Source organism: Ictidomys tridecemlineatus, chromosome 12, assembly GCF_052094955.1.
Source record: "Ictidomys tridecemlineatus isolate mIctTri1 chromosome 12, mIctTri1.hap1, whole genome shotgun sequence".
NCBI classification, from domain to species: domain Eukaryota; kingdom Metazoa; phylum Chordata; class Mammalia; order Rodentia; family Sciuridae; genus Ictidomys; species Ictidomys tridecemlineatus.
In genome coordinates, this window is record NC_135488.1 from 85356193 (window position 1) to 85378110 (window position 21918).

General features: G+C 34.2%; 1 protein-coding gene across 7 annotated transcripts in view; it reads left to right on the plus strand.

The window, feature by feature from the left end:
* Window positions 1–21918, plus strand: part of Srbd1 (S1 RNA binding domain 1) — a 210421-nt gene that overhangs the window by 172936 nt on the left and 15567 nt on the right. For all 7 annotated transcript variants that reach the window (XM_040271009.2, XM_021725841.3, XM_040271012.2 and 4 more), the window contains 3 exons: window positions 12324–12430; window positions 13631–13807; window positions 15772–15948. In XM_040271009.2, the coding sequence (XP_040126943.1) occupies window positions 12324–12430; window positions 13631–13807; window positions 15772–15948 (461 nt within the window). The remainder of the gene's footprint in view (window positions 1–12323; window positions 12431–13630; window positions 13808–15771; window positions 15949–21918) is intronic.

Sequence of the window (21918 nt, forward strand, 5' to 3'; positions counted from 1 at the left end):
TTCTCCCTAATGTCGGGGGGAGAAAAACTTCACACTGAAATGGAAATAAGTTGCTAATTCACTTTAAAACCCAAACATATATAAAACTAGCTGTTGGTTCTAAACTGAGATTACTCTGACAGAATATTCCCCTTGATGATTTGAAGACTTAATAAAAGGAAGAGTTATTTGAGTCCTGATCTTAATTGTGAAGCTTATTCTTCAAGGATAGTATTCGGTTTCTCTGTCCCAGGGTTCTTTTGTAGAGAGGAATTTGTAATGTCTGTATCACTCTTCTACATTCTAGAAATCTTCATTTTTTCAATTTAACTCTTATCATCTAGCCCTTATCCATGCCCTGTTATTGTGAGTCATATGGGTGTGGTTTTGCCTAATCTTACAATTTCTCAGAGAGATTTTGGGAAAACAAGTCCATTGTATTACACTGAGACTTAGAAGATTATGTTTCAATGCAATATTTTCATATAAAAAATATTTTTACCCAACCTATTAGTTGTATCTCAAGGCATATACCTGTATCAAGGTATGCTGTTTGACTTTTCAAGTACCTAAATCAGTTTATTTTTTTTTAATATCTTTGGTTTTTATTTATTTATTTTTATGTGGTGCTGAGGATCGAACCCAGTGCCTCACACATGCGAGGCAAGAGCTCAACCACTGAGCTACAGCCCCAGCTCCACTAATCAGTTTTTAATCATGTCCATTATGAGATAGTCTATCTATGATAAATGGCATCCCATGAGTGAGTTTTACAAGGCTTTACCTGGGTGCTAACAAGTGAGAACTTCCTTTCTAGTGTTTCTTTGCATTTTGGTTCCAAATCTCCCAGCTTCTTTTGTCACTTTATTGTGTAACAAGCTTCTGCACTTTAGCCAAGTTCAAAATGAGAGAAGTTTGAGTTTTACTGAGTTCTCAGGACAAAGACCTAAGCATTTCTAATTTAAAGTATGAGGAATTATTCTGACTAGGTTGTGAGTTAACAGGAACTCTTTACTGAAATAGAAATCTAGACATAATTTGCGTGAGGATTTGACAGCTTGAAATGGGAGGGCCTGCGACCGTGGTTGGTATTAACATGTTATGGTAAGATTTTAGATTTTAAAATTTCACCTATGAGTTTGCTGTTGATTATGCCAACTAAAAACATGTTTCTATAATATGAATGTAGGTGTGCTACTGTAATAACCTTAAGCAATTCCATGTCACCAGTATCTCATTATTTATGACAACTCTTTTTTAAACTCCTTTCCCAAGTTCAGCAGAAAAATACAAAGCCAAACTGCTAGATTTTTGCCTGTGGTTGTTCATTACATTTATTGAGTACCTACCATGTACTAAGAAGGATAGCATTAGGAAGTGGGAATACAAAACAAAATCTAAGTGGCTAGTAAACACACAAAGAGATCCTCAACTGAACCAGAGCAATGCAAATTAAAATGGCAGTAGAAATAAGCAACTACTCTGTGCTAAGATACAGCAGTGAACAAAGTGTATTTCTTACATATTTCTGTGTATACCTAATGATAATATACAAATGCAAACAAAACAAAACAGGAAGTGAGATATAAGGGGCAGAGTTGTGGAGTCCAGTCTTTACTCCTACCAGAGCAGGATGCTGAGAACAGAGTATCATTGCAGACCACATGGAGCATTTGGTCTTTCTATTGCCATGATATTATGGAGAAGAGGATACACCAATAAAGGGAACTTTGCCTTTCCATGTAGTGACGCTGTGGAAACCCATTGACATGGATCCAGTGCTGGCAGTGTCAGCTTCAGGTTTAATTGGGAAAAGTGAACTATATATAATAATAATGGACTGGAAGATAATTCATATCCAACTGCATGTCTGGCCACACACATGTATGTATCAGTATATTTGGGAACAAAATTATATTTTTAGAACTTAAAACTGAAAATATCAACAGGGAGGCTTATTTCTATATTTTGGGGAAAAAATCTTTTAAAATTTACATTAATACCTCCTTTTATCTCTAACCTCTGCCCCTTCAAAAAAAAAAATAGACAAACAGTTTGAACACTTAGCTGTTAAGTTTTCTGTTCATAGGAAGGTGTTCCTTTCCCCCACCCCTCCCACCCTTTCTACCACTCATAGTTTCAGATCAGATTTTCTGCACACTGTTTTACTTTTAGTTTATTAGAAGGAAAAATTCTCTCTTGTGGCTAAATCTTTGCACCCTAAATTTTTCTGAAGTCCACTTTTATGACTAAGCTGTAAATCTCTAAAAATAGAGATTTACAGTGGAAATGTCGACTCCTTTGTATTATGTCAGGTCAAAATGTGTTGCTAATTGGTGTGCATTTGTTCATGCCTATGTCATGAGCCGGGATTATGTTTTAGCATAGGGACCACACATGGGGCAGATAGTATGGTCCAGTTCAGATGTGTTAATGTTTTCCTTGTTTATAGCAAATTAGACAGTGCAAGGCATTGGCTTGGAAAAGTACGTGGGCAAAGCAGACATTTAGGATTTATGATCTTTACTTAGCCAGTATGGCCCCTGTCTTTCCACCGCCATATCGACCTGTAACCACTAGGGGGATATAAGAGCACCTATTGGGAGATCTGAGGAAAGTCTAAGTAGATTAAGATGTAATAAACACCGGACTGTTAGAGTAACATACGAAGAGACTTTTTATTCCCATGATTCGTAAAGTGGTTATACATTTTGTTTAAATTTTTATCCTCATAGGCAGGATCAGTGTCTTTGTTGGTAGTTAGTGAATGAGAACCAAACAGCTGACTAGCAAGCTTGCGCTACCTAACTGTTCCTCCTCCTCTCCTCCTCCTCCTCCTCCTCCTCTTTAATTGACTCTCATGAAGATATGCTGAGAATGATTCTGGCTTTGAAATTGACTTTGTACAAAAGACATTATGCTTTGGAGTCAAGAGGACACCAGCTATCAGGTTCCAATGGACAAAATCAGAAGTGTTCTTTATTTTATACACAGCTACCTACTCTGTAGCTTGGAAACCTGAAAGGGAGATGGAGTTAAGGGCATCACTGTTTCCTTTGAACCTGATTATCTGACATAACACTTTAGAAACTTATGTTGATTTTTTTATTTGTTTATAGTTTTCACAAAGAATGCAAAAATTTTAAGCAATACAATCTTTATTGATTACATTTGCCTTTTTTGTTTGTTTGTTTTGGTTTTGGTACCAGGAATTGAATTCAGGGGCACTCAACCACTGAGCCAATCCCCAGCCCTATTTTGTATTTTATTTACATAAAGGGTTTCACTTAGTTTCTTAGTGCCTTGCCATTGCTGAGTTTGGCTTCGTTCGAACTCTCAATCCTACTGACTCAGCCTCCCGAGCTGCTGGGATTATAGGCTTGTGACATCATACCTATCTTATCTTTCCTTTTAATTAGAGAATTTATTTCACTAACACTTAATATCAGTTGATATGGTTGAATTAAGGTCTATAACTGTTATTTGCTGTTTGTCCAATCTGCCTTTTGGTCTTTTTCTGTCTTATATTGGGCAGAAAATCAAATAATTTTTAGTTTTCAATTTTTATTTTACTAGATTTTCAGCTGTACCGCTTGGCATTTTTTTCTTAGTGGTTATTCTAGGGATTATAATATATTCTTAAACTTTTCACAGTCCTTACCATTCTCCTTTGTGCTACTGTAGTGTGTGTGCATGTGTGAAATATATATAATATTTGTATATATGTGCATATATACAAATATAGTATATACATCCAGAAAAATCGTGTTATAATTTTTGCTTTAAATGTTCATGTCTTCTAAGTAAAATAAAAATGTATACACGCACATAGAAATTTATATTTATCCATGCATTTTCCATCTGGTGTCAATTTTCTGTAGTTTGAAATTTCCCTTTAACTTTATGTGTAGATCTGCTGGTATTGAGTTCTCATTTATCTATAAAGGCCTTTATTTTTCCTTCATTTTTGAAATATATAGAACTTGAGGGTGACAGGATTTTGTGTATGTTTTTATTATTATTATTCGGCACTTTAAAAATGTCATTTCATTGTTTCCTAGTCCCTGTTGTTTCTAATAAGAATTTAGCCATTGATAAGTCGTTATCCTTCTATATATAGTGTATCCTTTCATTCTCATGGCTTTCATGATTTTATCTTTGTTTTCTAGCAGTTTGACTAGATGAGGTTTTCCCTTCTTTTTATCCTTCTTGGGGGTCACTGAGCTTCTTGGATCTGTATATTGTGTTTTTCAGAAACCTTGGGAAAGTTTTCATTGTTACTTCTTCAAATATCTATCTGTTCTATTCTCTCTTAGGATTTCCATTACACATATTTACATATTTTTATCTTGTCTTGTGGGACATTGAGGCTCTATTTCTCCCTCCATCATTACCTATTTGTTTTGTAATCCTGTTCTTTTGATGGAGTAATCTCTGCTGATCTCTCTTCATGTTCCCTGATTGGTTTCTTCTCCAATCAATTATGAAACCCTTCCATTATTTTTTTTAAATTTCAGACACTATTTTTCAGTTCTTTGGTTACTTATTATAGTTTCTATTTCTCTCTTGTTGTTTTCCATATTCATTCATTTGTAACTATATTTTCCTGTAAGTAGGCCTGGAGCTACTTTAAAATTCTTGTATGCTATTTCCAACATCTGGGTCATCATTCTAGGTTGCTTCTGCTTTCGTATTGAGTGAATGATCTATCCCATTGACTTATTTCTTAATGTATGCTCGCTTTATTTTGGGGGATACATTAATAAAAGGAAATGTGTTTTTAAATTTCCAGTGGCACTTGATTTATTGCTGGTATATAGGAAAGTGATTGACTTTTCTATATTCATTTTGTATCCTGCATCATCACTATAATCACTTATTCTAGGAATTTTTTGTTGATTCTTTTGAATTTTCTATATTATCATGTCATCAGTGAATAGTTTCTTCCTTCCTGATCCTTCACCTTTATTTCCTTTTCTTATTTCATTGCTAGGACTTACAATATAATGTTAAAAAAGAGCAACAAGAAAGGTCACCCTTGCCTTGTGCCTGACCTTAGTGATAAATCTTCTAGTTTCTTACATTGAATATAATATTAGCTGTAGGTTTTTTGGTTTTGTTTTTGTAAATGTTTTTAATCAAGTAGAGAGTGTTCCCCTCTATGCTTAGATTGCTGAGAGTTTGGATTATGTTATTTTTAAAATTAGCATGTTGATTTGATAGAATCCATTAATTATTTTTTTTGAATGTCAAGCCAAATTTGCATACTTGGAATAAATCATAGTTGATCATGATATGTAATTATGTTTACACATTGATAAATTAAATTTGCTGGTATTTAATTGAGAATTTTTGCACCTCTCTTCGTAAGTGGTACTGGTTTGTGGTTTTCTTAAAATGTCCTTATCTGGTTTTGGATTAGAGTAATACTTTCTTCATAGAATGAATTAGAAAGTATTCCTGCTACTTCTGTTTTTAAAATTAACTTCTATTTGTTCTGCAAGACAATAAGGAGAATTGATATTTTTTTCCTTAAATGTTTGGTAGAATTTACCAGTGAACTCAGCTTGGTAAGGATTGTTTATTTTAAAGTTTTTTAGGAGGAAAGTCAGGTAGCCCTTACTCTAGGACTAGAATATCTTACTTATACCCTTTCTGGGGTATCAACAAAGTATTGAAGATATTCAAGGCAGTCTCCTCGTTATGTCTGGGAGGACATCTTATGTGTGTCCAAGTTCTTTGCAATCTCAGAATTCTCTGTGTAGCCCACAACTTCCAGGCAGCTATGTCTCCTCTGGCCTTGTATAGTCTTGTCCTTGTGCCCTGGGTATGTGCAAATTTATACTAAATACTTAAGGTGTCTCTTATAAAAATTTCTGGAGTTCTGCTTTTCAAATCTTTGTTCTCTTTGATACGCTTTTAAAATTCCAGTTGTCTCAACACTCCTGACCTCTACTTTATCTTTCCCTAGCTCATTAAGACTGTCATGCTCTGCTTGTACCAAGATCTAGAAAGTGTCCTCAGATAGAAAACTGGGACATTTTGTGGTTTGTCCCATGTAGTTTCCCCCTTTCTGAGGTCATAGTGTCCTACATTGTTGTCTCCTATCTAAAAATCAGTTGCCAGATATTAAGGCACAGAAAAGCTGCTAAAGATTTGTGAGCTGAATGGAGATTCCAGAGTGTCCTCGGAAACATAGGAGTTCGGGCCATGCAAAGTGAGGGAACCTCACTGAACATCTGTGGATACTCATTTGGTACCCCCAAAAGTTCATGCCTTAGAAGTGGGACTATTCAAGTCCTAAAGGTTAGATTTTTAAAATTAACTTCCATTTTTTCTTTGTAGAACATATAAGACAAATCATTGTCCCAGAGACCTTTCCATGAAGTTGACTTGAATGATTGATTTCTATTAAATAGTTTAAGTTCATGCAAAGTAGTATGTAAATGCTGAGTTTGCAGTTGAAGAGTCTTCAGCATACCTTCCACATACTTTTTCAGAGGAGGAAAATTTGTAAAGAGAACATCTTCCTATGTTGAGTTTTTTTTTTTTTTTCTTTTTTCTTACAACCACTGGCCATATTTTGATCTGAATTTTCGGATCTGGAAAAATCCCTCAAGTGCTGAAAGACTGATACCCTTTTTGCTATCTTGGTCCCAGATAGCAAATGTGTCATTCATTGTACAATTTATTCATTAAAAAAAAAAAAAAAGTATGTGCTTAGGAAGAAATCTTTGTCTTTTTGCAATTATCTGTGATCAGTAAAGCTAGAACACTAGTTTTTAAATGGCTCAAGTATTTCTGAACATGGTCCTCATCTTTATAGGGAGAACATAAAAGCCTTCTTGTATACTGGATGTGAAGAATTGGAGGAGCTGCTGCTTTTAAGCACACATTTTTCTGGTTGCTCAAATATTTCCTGTCAGCTCTTTCATAGGTCATTAACACACTCCCCTCGATGATTCTTTTAAATTGTCACCTGTCAATCAAAGGAAAGTAGATTCAAGGTGAGGGAAAAAAAAAAAAAAACACTTGCTTTTATTTAAAATTGGGTAGATTTTCCCTGTTAAATTTTTTTGCTTCTTTAGCTTCTGGTGTTTTGTATTTTGGCAATAGTAAGGGACCTGAGTGATAATGCTAAGTAAAACAAGTAAGAATATTGCACCATAAAACCACTGAGGCCTAAACTTAAAGTTTAACATGGAATATATAAAGTGGAATGTTGTTCTTGAAACAGTTGGAGAGACGACAATGTTGCATCTGGAATGATTTTTTTTCCTTAATAATTGTGAGATAATTTTAGTGCTTCAGAACAAAATAAAACATGGCAGTTTGATGAACAATCCTTCTGAAGTTTGTGGTAGAGTAATAATAAAAATGTGGGTTCTTACGTCAAAAAAGCTGACCAGCATAAATGACCACTTATGTTCCTTTTTAAAAATCTCATAAATTTTACATAAAATCTTAATTGCTCAAACAGCATTTCCTTAAATTCAAAAGATACTGTTTATATAATTCAAATAACTTGCCCCAAAATGTAGAATTGGGTAACTTCTTTTAAAAATGGAACAGTCCTTTTTTTTCCTGGCATCAAGTCCTTGGTGATCAGTAACACAGTCGGTCTTGGGGGCCTCTCGCCTCTTGTGATTGCCAGTAGGGCAATGTGTCACATCTCAGCTTTCGGCAAGTCTAAATGGAGATTCTAGACATGGAACACTTTTGATTTTTCCTATGCTTTCAGCACCTAGCACAACTAGCACAGTGTCTGGTACATAATAGTTGCTTAGAAAATATTTTTTAAATGGTAAAATAAATACTTCTGCTTTATCAAGGACACTATTATGAGCACAGTGTGCAACTTTTTTAAAAAATATATTTTTTTAGTTGTTGGTAGACCTTTATTTATTTTTATGTGGTGCTGAGAATCAAACTCAGTGCCTTACACATGCTAGGCAAGCGCTCTACGACTGAGCCACAACCCCAGTCCCCACAGTGTGCAATGTTGTCCCATTTTCCTTCTCCCAAATATGTAAGATTTTTACTTTGAGAAAATAGTGTCAACTCTCAGTACTTTCTTAAGCAAAAAGTTGGGGGAGAATGTAGACAAAATCCATGATTATAGTTGATAGCAGAGCTTCTGGAAATTTCTCTTACATTAGTAACTTCTAGAGGAGTTAAATTTTAACTCAATGTGTCATCTTGGACCTCTTTCTTTCTAAGGTATTTTGGTGAAATAGATAGTCTACTGTGTTTTTTACTTGCCTCATCCTAGTTTACTATGTGGCTAGTCTATAATTTATTTGTATGAATCCCCTCTAGGTGCATTTTTAGATTGTGTGTACATACACACACACACACACACACACACACACACACACATACACGCCTGTCTTTGCATATATCTTGCTATTTCCTTAGAATAAATTTTTATTTATGAAGGTACTATATAAAATTATATATATGGTATAAGATTCAGTTAGATGATATCATAAAGACTTACCGTAATGTCTGAAAAAGTTCAAAGGTTTTTCTAGCATGGTTATTGTAGATTTCATTACTTCTGTCTTCCCACTACACTTTGAGCCTCTAGATAAAGTGAACGAATTAGTTAGAAAAACACAGGAGATCTTAAGTCAATGGCTTGAACAATAAGGAAATTATTATTCTTTGTTAAACAATAAGGAAATGTTATTATGAGAAGCCCAGAGGAGGAATGAGTCCTAAGCTAGTTGATTCAGGAGCTCCAGAATAACCCACCAACCTTTCAGTGTATGCCTTCTGCTGTCTTTGGTGAGTCAGCTTCTCCCCAGCTAGTTCCTTCATGTGACACAATGCCTGGCATTTGTAAATAGCAGATTTTCCCTCACATTTCATTAAATAAATGGAATGGCACCACCATGATTTATTTAGACAATTTTTTTTATTCCTTTTGATCATGGCATATGCTAGGAAACACATTTTACATCATGACTGGGGTACCCATCACACATATATTTGAATATATGTATGTTACTCTTTACAAGTGAATATAATTCAGAATAAAGTTTTTTCCAAAAAAAAATATATAACCTTTCTACTACATGATAGTAAGAATAAATGCTATTTTATTTATATTTTAATGTGTTTAATACCCAAATACAAAAATTGGAAAAGATTTAATTTAATGTGTGGGTGTAGGCTGTTCATTAATTTTTTTGTAGTCCAGAAACATAAGAACAGTGCTGTGAGTACACAGTGGTACTCGATTGAGGTTGCTCTTTTAAATTTGAATTGGATTGAGATTGAAAATATTTTTTTCACATCTTTGATTCATAAGATAATCTTAGAATTGATTCAGACAAGAGTCATTAATTCCACACTCAGTGGGAATATATTATATAAGTCTGTGAATACCAGGATTTGGGGATCTTGGAACCATATTTGAAGTTACCTAGCAAGAATATAAAAAGAGAAGATAACTAAATGCCATATGTGATCCTGGATTAGAAAAAAAAAAACACTGTAAAGTATAATTGGGACAGTTGATAAAATTTCAGTATGGGCTGTACATTAGATAATAATATTACATTGATGTGTTTCTTCATTTTAACAGTTGTGTTGTGGATATGTGTGACAATGTTCTTGTTATTTGGAAAAAACACTGAAATATTTATTTGAGGGAAGACTATAGGGATGTTCTTTGAATTGCTCTTACATATTTTTTTTTTAAATTTGAAATGATTTCAAAATGAAAAGTTGTAAAATTGTCTAGGATTATTTTCTGATGGGTGTGGGGGACGTAAACATGGGTTTTTAAATTTCATATATTCTGAATACACTATTATGTATATCATGACTTATAATTCACTTAACATGTTGTTAGATTTGTTTGCTAGTATTGTGTTGAGAAAAGGATATTGGTCTAAGTTTTCCTATGTTATCTTTGTGTGACTTTGGTGTCATGGTAATGCCAGCCTCATAGATGACTTTGAAAGAGTTCTCCTTTTTATTACTGTTTTTCTTTTTGGAAGAATTTGAGAAAGATTGATAATAGTTTTTTTATCAATGAAGTTATCCAAATCTGAACTTTTTATTTTGTTGGGAGATTTGTGGTTACTGATTGAATCTTTTTACTTGTTAAGTTTTTTCAGATTTTCTTTTCTTCTTGTCAATTTTGGCAATTTCTGTGTTCCCCAGAATTTGTTAAGTTTTATTCCTTTAAAGCTTGTCTAGTTTAACATGTATTGAATAATAATACATTTTTACATTGCATAAATATATCTGATTTAATTTTTATGTGAAGTTATATTTGAGCCATATACAATAAATCCTCCATAAACTTAACATCTGATCTAACATGTTCTTTACTTACCATGATAATATTTTGAGCATTTCAGTTGTTCTGCATCCTTACTAGCACTTGATATTTTCCATTTTTTTCATGTTAGCCATTCTAGTTATGAGTGTTTCAATTTTTTAAAAATTTTGAAGGTTTTAAGATGTCATCTACAAGAATATTATTACTAACAAACATCTGAGATCTATCATTAAGTTTTGCATATTTGTAAAACTTTTTTAAAAAAATTAAATTTATTTTAAAGTCTTAGAATTTGTTCTTTTCTATTTAGAATGGCAAGAGTCAAGTCAAAGATTAAGTTGAGTCAACATTTTCTTCAAATTTGATACTATTAACACTTCTCTATCTAGTAGTTGAGTTTACCTCTGTAAATCCTACTTCACTATTTGTTTCTTCTAAGTATAAATGATTTTAAGGTGACTTGTACTAAGTCAGTTAAAGTATTCAGATTGCTGGCTTTGTCTGTTTCCTGAGTTGGTTCCCTCTGCCACACCCTTCTGCATGTTCTGCCTCATTTCTGGCCCAGAGCAATGGAGTTGGCCATCTTTGAACTGAGACCTCTGAAATTTTTAGCCCAAATAAGCTTTTCCTCTTCTATATTGTTCTTGTCAGGTCTTTTGGTCACAATAACTGCAAAAACTGACTTAAATAGTCAATCTGCCTTTTTATCTCTCTTTTTAGACAAGGAAAAGACTATGTAGTTTTGTTTTGTTTTGTTTTGTTTTTTGGGTTTTTTTTTTTTGTACTAGGGATAGAGCCCAGGGCTCATGCATGCTTGCTAGGCAAACTCTCTTATCACTGAGCTATATCTCCAGTTCACTGTTTAGCTTCTTAAAAGGTATGGCTCAGTAGTAATGAGGTCTCAGAATGAGGTTCATTCTATTCTTTTTCATCATGATGTTTGCTTATTACATTTTAAAATTATATCTAAAAATTTTAGCTCTGGCCTGGATAGTTACAGGGTTACCTCTTAAATACAGAAGCACTTCTGCATTCTCAGTCTTCTGGAGCATAAACTTCTGTTATTAAATGGTAAATGTAATTGTGATGTATGGGAACTATACTATATTGTTTTTCATACTTACTTAAAACATTTGGAGAAATACGTTGACCTACAGTTCATAACCAGGAGAACAATCAGAAAATTAGAATTTTTGATAACATCAAGTGTATTAATTGTAGTAACAAGATTGCTTAGCCAAGCAATACTTACTTTTAGATAGTGTATTTCTTCAATTGTAAGATGCATATTTTCTCACCTTTTAACACTCTGAAATCAGGAAGCATATTAAAATAAATGCTGCCCTATGATTACTGTTGGCCCTGTGGTTAATTATGGTATTGTGTCTTCATGAACTTGGTTGTTAATTCTAGAGACATGACTGAACTGCAGGCCCTTCACTGTTTTAGTTAACAAGCCATTGAACAGTAACCATTTGAGGAAGAAATAGGAGTTTTGAAGTATTCTAAAATTTCTTCTGTTGATATCTTCTGTTAAGATTAAGATAGCTTCCAAGAATGACCATCTAAAGCTTAAAAGAAAATCTCAGAGATAATAGAGGACGGCTCTGTTTGGAAATGCTGCATTACCAAGAGTCTTGAGAGCATAACTATACTGCGTAGAAAACTTTGACACCTATGTCTTTGAGTAAAGGAATGATCCAGAAGAATGGAACACTGAGTATAAAAAATTTGTATTTTAACAATCCCTACAAGTGATTTTGATGCAGGCTATGGTTTGAGATTGACTACTCTAGGCAGAATTTCAGACAAAGAAAACATATTGGTATTCTTATGTTCAAATCAGGTGTATGAGTATCTTACTGTATCAGAACATACAGATTCATTAAGTTCAGGTCTGTTAAATCTGATAGGTGTATTTAAGAGGAATGAAGAAATTCTCTGTGACGTGTGTTAGATATCTACCAGGAGTATAGGCAGAATAACAGAATAGTCCAAGAGCTGCATCTCCTTTGCTTTTGATTGATATTTGATTTTGTCTTCTCAGCATGATGTATCTCAGACATTACTCAAGGCCACACTGGACAGTGTTGTAGAAGAATGTGTCAGCTTTGTGGGAGTGGATATTAACATCTGTTCAGAAGTTTTGCTAAGGTGAGACAGAAATCTGTAACTGAAGATCATAGAATCTTGAATATAATTGGCTATCTAGTCCAAACTCCAGCAGAACAAGAGACATGTGTAAAGTTGTCAAGTGTAGAAAACATATGGATTATACATTGCTTTAGATAATCAGAGAGAAAGATGTCATTTAAGGAAAGAATTATAACAATTCACATTATCATTTTTAATATTGCAAATATAAAGTGAAAAGCATATGGCAACCATTGAGTGCATTAGTGTCTCTAATAGAATTTAAATAAAGTTAACATGGAAAAGAGCTGTTTCCCACATGAGAGCAGGTATTTTTCACTAGTTCATTCTCTTGCATGCATTGATCATAGTTAGCATCAACCAAAAGATAAAATTCTGAAATTCCAACGTCTGGTCACCATATTTTTACCCTGATTCCACATGTCACCTAACAAAATTTCCATCATACTGATTTATCTTACATACTGTCCTTTTTTTTACCTGTGGTTGCAGAAGAGCTGCTTTTTCTGTTTGTAGTCTTGTATTTATTGCACACTATGGTATTGCAGTATGAAATTCCCTGATCTGGACCTTTTTTACTGAAACTGGTACAGTGGAAAATATCCTTCATGTTTTAAGGTATTGCTTGTCCGCCATGGCTACAAACATTACATAATTCCAAATATGGAATTCCATAATAGAATTGAGATTCTCTGAAATAATGTTTTAGTTGACACCAAGCAAACTACCTAATGAAATTGTTCTCATTCTAATGTCAACATTCATGGATAAGTATCCTTCTGTGGTTTTCTTTAATGAAAACAGACAGATCCCCACCACCACCACAAAAGGATGGTACAACATAATCATAGCTATTGAAACTTCTACTGCTAACTGTCATTTTAAGCTAAATAGAAATAGAGTTTTCTCTTGATTCAGAAATACGATGAATTTGAGAATTATTATAAAGAATTTTTTTTCCCTTGAATCAGTGTTGACCACTTACCAGCCTCTTTGACAGCATCTGGTTTTGTCATTATTTTTGCATTCTGTTGTCCTTATTTCCTGTTTGCCCTTTTGATTTAATACCCTTTTGTATTAACTTTTGTCATATAATATGTAATTGCAATTGATTTTATGACTAGATGTTTTATATCATTATCTTTTTAGACGAGAACTTTTTCCCAGTTTATTCATTTTGTCTACTTATTTATTTTTTAGGCACATTGCAGGACTCAATGCCAACAGAGCCAAAAATATTATTGAATGGCGAGAGAAAAATGGACCCTTTATCAACCGAGAACAGCTGAAGAAAGTGAAAGGGCTGGGTCCAAAATCCTTCCAACAGTGTGCTGGTTTCATCAGAATTAACCAGGATTATATTCGAACATTTTGCAGGTGATTATAAAAGTGTATTTCTCATACTATTTTCTTCCTTCTCTCTTTTGATGGTTACTCAGCCTATGACTGACATAAATTCTAGATGCCCCTGTTTATGCCTTCATTCAGTATGTGTCGAGTGTCTGTTTTTTGCTAGGCACTGGGAATGCAGCAATTATGAAGTCAGCAAATTCCCTGTTGTCATGGAGTCATGAAGTTTGAAAAATATAATCAACTAGTAAAATAAATAGCTTCAGATAGTACATAAGTGCTATAAAAATTAAAACAGAAAGATGTGACATTGTGTTGGAGAGCAGGGCAAATGCTTTAGATGAGTTATTTATTTAAAAGTTACTTCAGTAGAGTTTTACATGAAACAAAGGGGCCAACTGCACAAGGATCAGAGAGAAAGCAAACAGTGAGTGTGCAAAATTTTAAGGTAGGATCAACTTTGGTATATTTGAGAAACAACATGAAGGCTAGCATGATTAGAGTGTAGTGTAGTAGGAAGAAATGGTCTGAGATGAGGTGTCAAATATGATTTAGCACTGACTACTTCATGTTGATAACTCCTCCCTTAGCATTAGTTATCAATTTTGTAGATTAAATTAAATTCTTACTTTCTTTTTTCTACATTTTTATTGGTGCATTATAATTATACATAATGATGGAATTTGTGTTACATATTCATACGTGTACACAATATAACAATATAATTTGGCCAGTATCACTCCCTGGCATTCCCCCTAAATTCTTTTTTTTTAACTTAATTATTTATTAATTATGTGGTGATGAGGATCACACCCAGGTCCTCACATGTATTGGGCATGTGCTCTACCACTGAGCCACAACCCCAGCCCCTCCTCCTAAATTCTTACTTTCTAATCCTGGTAGCACAAAAGCAAAGAAATTAGATAAACTTCTTAGCATTTTATAATTATGAAAAAAATAGCTTTTATGTATCTGCTCCTGTGGGATTACTTAACTTATTGACATGTATTTTTTCTCTTGACAGAATTATAATAAAGGTTATATGAAAAAATAATCTTTATTCTAGAAAAGACTAAAGGGAAAGCAGCCCCACAAGATAGTAGGATATATTGTAAAGCTTAATAACAAACATATTAATGATTTAAACGTGGTTTTGATATAGAATAAATAAAACAGAATAGAGTCTGAAATCCACCAAAATGTAGTTGGAACTTAGTTTATAATAAAAGTAACAATTCAAAAACTGGGGAAAAGTTGATAAATTATCCATAAATGGCATTTATGACAACTATCAAAAGTTTGATATGTGTGAAGGATGCTGTAGTTCCACTTTACTTGTTATACTCAAATTTCAAATGGATTAAATGTAAAAAGAGAAACTGTTTTAAGTACCAGAACATGGGTAAGTCTTGCAGAACAATGGAGTGGTGGAAGTTCCAAATAGATCACAAAATCCTGAAGGCAGAAATAAAATTGATGATAAAATAATTCTCTATTTGTTTTATGTTTTTTGAACACTCTATTCAAAAAGTCCAATAGTTTTTTAAAAGAAATAAAAAGTGAAAGGTGCCTGCAATTTGTCATTTACTCTCTTGAAAGATTTTTAGGTTTTTAAAAAATTATTTATGTCAGATGTGAGTCTTTTTTCCATTCATCTTATTCTGTATTCACTAGATTCTTTTGAAAACTTGGGATTTTCTTCAACTGAGAAATCATCATCTTATTATTTGCATTTTTCTGTTCTCTCGTAGAATGCCAATTGCACAGACTGAATCAGTTAAGAATGTTTTTGGCTTTAACTAACAGAAAGATCTATTAACAATGGTTTAAACACATAAGTGATAGTTTCTGTGAAGTGAATGGTTGCTGTTTGTGTATATTTCTATGGCAGATAAATAAACATGCCTTTAATTAAAGTGTCTTTTCTTTTCTGCCCAACCTTTCCTCTTTTTAAAATTTGTTTTATTCTGGGTTTTAAATGACTGCCATAGTCAGCAAACTGAATCTTCAAGCCAAATTCAAGCGGTTGCTGTAAAATCTTCAGCAGGAGAGGTCACAAGTGAGAAGCAAGGCAAAAAGAAGAGCAAAACTACAGTGGATATTGTACTGAAGCCAAATCCTCTGGATCAGACTTGTATTCATCCAGAATCATATGATATAGCAATGAGGTAAGTTTGAAGCCCATGTAAGAATTCTCCATGCCCATAGTGAATTCTCTACAGCAAATGACCTTTGTTTGGGCATAATGGAAATTGAAAAATATGACTATGTTTAATAACATGACAACATTTTTTAGAAGTTCCGCATTGCTCAGTTATGTGGCACATTATTTTATTTCATTGAGGAATGAAACCATTATTCCTGGATCAGTGTCAAGCTAATAAACCCTGGTTCTAATGGTTAAGTGTGTGTAATGGAATTTGCATGGCACTCTCTTCTGTTTGTTTTGGAAATTAAAAGGACACAATTGACTAGCACCTGGTGTAATCTTATGCTTCTCTAAAGTTAAAGCACTTTTGAAAGTAAACAGCCAATTCAGAGTTCCTAAGAAATACTGTCCTGGTAAGTTATTACAGAATCTAAGAAACAATGTGTCTTTACAATTTAACACAGAGTGATACAAGAAGGTTTTTGAATACAAGAGAAGTTTAATATAAGGCATTAAAAGAAAAAAATAACTTTTTAATAGCACATTTAATTAGCTTTAAAATTTTTTAATCAGTTCAAAACCAGTGACTTGCTGAATTATATTATAGTGAGTTAAAAAATAGTGAATAATTTATTGACTTTAAAATGGATATGAAACTTGTCTTGAAATTATTTAAGTAAATTCCATTGGTTTGTTTTCTTTTAAAACTGTTTAAAAGATAGAGCACATTATAGTGAATTTAGAAAATAGGGGGAAAAGTAAAAAATAATATTCTGTTAACCTCAAAACAGTGCTTTCTCCCCCCCCCAACATTTTATTATGAAAAAATGTAAACACACAAAAATGTTGAAAAAAAATCTAAAGTGAAGTCCTCTATACCCACATGTAGATTTTATCGTTTACATTTTATTCTACCAGTTTTTCCCCATATATATCCATCTGTTCTTCAATTGGTTTCTTATTTTTTGGATGCATTTCTGTGTGCATATATGATTACACAACCAGTGTAATTCTACATCATGTACAACCAGAAGAATGGGAAGTTATACTCCATATATGTATAATATGTCAAAATACATTCTGTTGTCATGTATAACTAATAAGAACAAATAAAAAATTGCAGACATCAATACACTTTCCTCTAAATTCTTCATCATGAATACAATTAACTATATATTTTTTTAAGAGAGAGAGAGAGAGAGAGCAATCGAGAGAGAATTTTAATATTTATTTTTTAGTTTTTGGTGGACACAACATCTTTGTATGTGGTGCTGAGGATCGAACCCGGGTCGCACGCATGCCAGGCGAGCGCGCTACCACTTGAGCCACATCCCCAGCCCAATTAACTATATTTTGATGATTCTTTACAGTATTTTTTTAGGCAAAATTCATAGACAATTAAATTTTAACTATACTTTAGCTGAATTTTGACATATACCTACTACATCTGTGTAACCCAAACCCCTATAAAGAAAGAGAATATTACTGGTATCCCCAAACGTTTTCTCTTCCCTGCCAATCCTGCTCCAGCCTCCCAGAAGTAACTACTTGTTCTAATTAGTTTTTTACTTTTAGAACTTCATGTAAGCAATACCACAGTTATCTTCATGTCACCAGAAGTGGGTATGAAGAGGTCACTCCAGAGACAGAGGAGACCTGTACTTGGACCTTCTAATCTCTTGATCATGTTTAGAAAAGAGTCAGGTTTTAGCGAAGAAAGAAACAACTTTATTAGAAAATGAAAGGTGAAGATAGGCATTCTCAGAACAGAATGCAGGGAATCTTGAGACATACCCACCACCAGGGAATAAGGTTGGGTTTTTTTAGGGTACATAACAGTTGAATATGATGCAAAGGGCCTGGCCTTCCCCGAGACTGCAGTCTGGTCTGGTTTGTTGCTTTCTGCTGATATCAACATCTGGTGGTTGTGTGCTCTGTTGGATGATCACATGGTTGATAGGTTGATCACACACTTGAGGGTTGTATTCTGATCAGTGTGTTAGCCTGAAGCTTCATGTGGTTAATGGTCTTTTTCTATTTGATTTTTGTTCCTGCTTTGCTACATTCTAGAAAACTTAAGAGCTGAAAAGTTATGAAGTAATTTATGGGATGTTTAGGTTCTCTTACATTTTGGTCCCTTTCTATCCTTTAGGCTTTTTTGTCTAGCTTACAAGTTGTTCACAAGCTACCCATTCATACTCTAACAGGAACATTTCTCCTTTAGACACTCAATTTTCTCTCAGTATCTCTAAATTTATATCTGACTCATTTGCGTAAGGCTTCTTAGAGCATGGTGTTTATGTTTAGAATTTTATCTACCTTGTAACACATACCAGCAGCTTGTTCCTTTTCATTGCTGAATAGTATTTCATTGTGAAGGCATACTGTAGCTTATCTATTCTTCTATTTATAGATTTTACGAGATACTGGAAAACCAAACTATTTCTTTTATTCTTTACTCTCAGTATGATATAGAATATTTCTGAGATCTCTGGTCACCAAAATGTGTGTCATCAAAACCCAATTCTGTAACTGATTCTTTACCAGATACTAGCTGGACACCCTCTAATTCAATTATAACACCATCTACCTAGTGGTAGTGTCAGATTCTACAAGTTTAGGGTTTAGGGTTCTGTCCCACAAAACTGCCCCCACTTCAAGTGCAAATCACAAGCACAGATTGTGACTTGGGCTTTTGACCATCCTGTTCCAAATTAGGACTCCCTAATGTGCATAAGGCCCTGAGTTCCATCTCCAGTACATCCCCCACAAAAATAAATAAACAAACAAACAAAAGAAAGAAAATATTAATTGGGGTTCCCATGACACCCTCCTTGGGTTTAGTTAATTTGCCAGTTCATAGAACTCAGGGAAAATACTTATGTTTATCCATTTATTATGGAGGATATTTCCAGGATACAAATGAACAGCCAAATGTAATGGACGCATAGGACAAGGTAGGGGATAAGGGGCATGGAAACTTTTGCTGTTCCGGGGGCACTGCCTTCCCAGTACCTGCACATGCTCAGCTGCCTGGAAAGTGATCTGAATCCAGTACTTTTTGTTTTTTGAAGAGGCATGATCAGTTACATCATTGTCTATTGGTGATCGGCATGAGGCTTGAAATTCCAATCCTCTAATCACATAGTTGGCTTTTTTGGTGAGCAACCCTCATCTTGAAGCTATCTAGGGACCTCTAGCCACCAGTCATTTCATTAGCATGCAAAAGACACTTTTATCCCGACATTACAAGGGTTTTAGGAACATTCTGCTGAGAAATAGGATAAAGATGAAATATATATATTTTCCCAATATCACATGGAACTTGTCTATTTTCAGTTTGGCTTTTATGAGAAAAATGTTATGAACATTCTTGTACCTGATGACTTTACTTCCTATCTCACTGAAAAAATTCAAAACTACCTTATAGTCCACTTGTCTGATTGTCTCCTTATCTTTATTCATTGTGTCCCATCCTTACCTAAGCTACCCTTCATTTCTTCATTCTGTTTCCATCTCCCAGGCTGCTGCTGAGAACTCTTGGCCCCGGCTATTATTGTAATTGTGTGTCATAATCACTCCACTTCTAAAAATGAGGCAGAAAGTGGCAGGTAAATGAATAAGGTCTTTTAGCTTTATAAAATTATGTGAATGTCTAGTATTTTAATGTCTCCACTTATACCTGTAGCCCTCATTTAAGATGGAATTAAATGAGGGCTACAGACTTACTGCTGCAACCTCCCCATTCCTTACTCCCTTCCTTACTCCCTGAGAGCTAAGCATAGCAACCACTTTTTGTCTTACTTTTCTCTAGAACTTCTAGTCCACCTCACCTCCTTTTCATTGCCAAATTTCTCAGAAGAACTACTTGCCTCTAATTCTTACTGCCTGCTTTCTCCCAGTCCTTTACAGATTGGTTTTCATCCTTGCCCAGGTTTTGAAATTACTCTCTCAATCAGTGACCTCAATTGTCAAAACCAGTGAACTCTTTCATCCTTAAACAACTTAACCTTGCTGCCATATTTGACACCATCAACTCACTGGGAGGCTATTACAGGTAGTTGATTTTCATTCTGAGTGAACTCAGAAATCATAGCTGGGTTTTGAGCTAAAGAGCCTGATGTACATGTTAAAAGGACCCTATTGTTTGCTGTGTAAGCAATAGAAGATAGGAGGCAGTGGGAGAAGGAGGGAGATCGGTTATACTAATTGCAGCAATCCAAGTGAATGATGATGATGATTGACATTCAGATGATAGCAGAAGTGGTGAGAAGTGGATATGTTCTCTGTACATTTTGAAAGTAAATTCAATATTTGCTGACAGATTGGGTGAAGATTATGAAAGACAGTAGCTGGTTATGAATGACAAAAATAAGATGTAGAAAATGAAGTAGAAGTTTACTATATTGGAAGGAGAGAGGGAAAGGAAGAAGTTAAAGAACTAAATAGTGATCACTCCCTTGGTACTCTCTTTCAGTTTCGTGGTTGCAGAAGTATCATAAGAAAATGACTTCTAAATTTCTATATTTAAACCAAATCATTCTTTCAAACTTCATACTGTATATATAGCTATCTACTTAGCACCTCAAATCTAACATGTCTAAAACTTGACCTTAGGTCTTTCCTCTGAATCTTACTCCAACTACAGTCTTCTTCATCTCAGATAATTTCATTCATCCCTTCAGCTTATTATACCAACAATTCTGAAGTCATCCTTAACCTTGTGAGGTCTTTCTGAGTTCTTTCTTGAGTGATGTTTGTATTTCATGAAGGGCCCTAGAAGTGAGGACAGTCTGACTGCGATTTCTATCATCTCATTGATTGCCAGAGTTGATTTAACTGATCTGGCTGGCTAAGTGGGTGTCCCTCCCAAAGTTGCGCACTTGGTCAAAGAGGACAACCTTCCCTGATAGAGGAGGACCATGCTTCTGTCAAGGGGTGTACGGATAGCAGCTAGAACCTCCACCAAGCTCATAACTAATTATTTATGTCTATTATTGATGTCTATTATAGTACCTGGTAGTATAAGTTTTTTTTTATTTGTTTTTGTTTTGTTATATTAAGGATTGAACCCAGAACTGCTATACCATTGAGCTGCATTCTCAGCCCTTTAAATTTTTTTTTTTCTTGGCGACATGGTCTCAAGAAGCCCAGGCTGGTCTTAAACTTGCAATCCTCCTGCTTCAGCCTTCCAAGTTGCTATTACAGCATGTGCCACTGTGCCTATCTCTGCGAGTTTAAGTTTTATTCTTCCTATTTTGGTAGACTCTTGGAGGTCATAAATGGCCTGTGTTCATTTTTATGTTATTTAGGCACTACTACAGTGATCTACATGGTCCAAATAATTAATAAAATCATAACAACAAAATTCATACAGTAAATATTGGTACCATAAAGAATTCAGGAGTTGGGGAACACTAAACTGATCTTAGAAGTGAGGGATCTTAAAAGAAGACCCATCTTGCTTAAAATCAAGAAAAGAATAATAGGTAAAAAATTTAATTGAACAGTTTCTTTAATGTGACCCTCATTACTCCCTTCTGTTCCACTTATTCATAATCAACTTAGGTGGTCAAAAAATTATGACAGTAGAATATCATATTTAAAGCTGTAAACTTCTCCATTTGTCCTTGCCCCCATAAAGTAAATGATGCATCTGAAAATTTAGTTCCAGATATGCTTAGGCTAGTGACAGTTAAATTTAAGTTTAGTTTATAATGGTAGACTGTAAGCTCTAAATAGGGACCATAAGAATCTAGTTTACCACTGTATCCCCAACACCTAACAAAGACCGATAGGGCAGTATTTGAAAGAATAAATGATAGAAATAGAGAATAGAAGATGTCTAAATAGAAGAACATTGAGGAAAAGGAACTCAAGAATTGACACTTTAATAGAAAAAAAAATGAAATATTTAGCTTTACTTCAATCTGAATATTTTTATCTATCATCTACACTGGCTGAGGTCAATGCAGTTGTACAAGCAAAC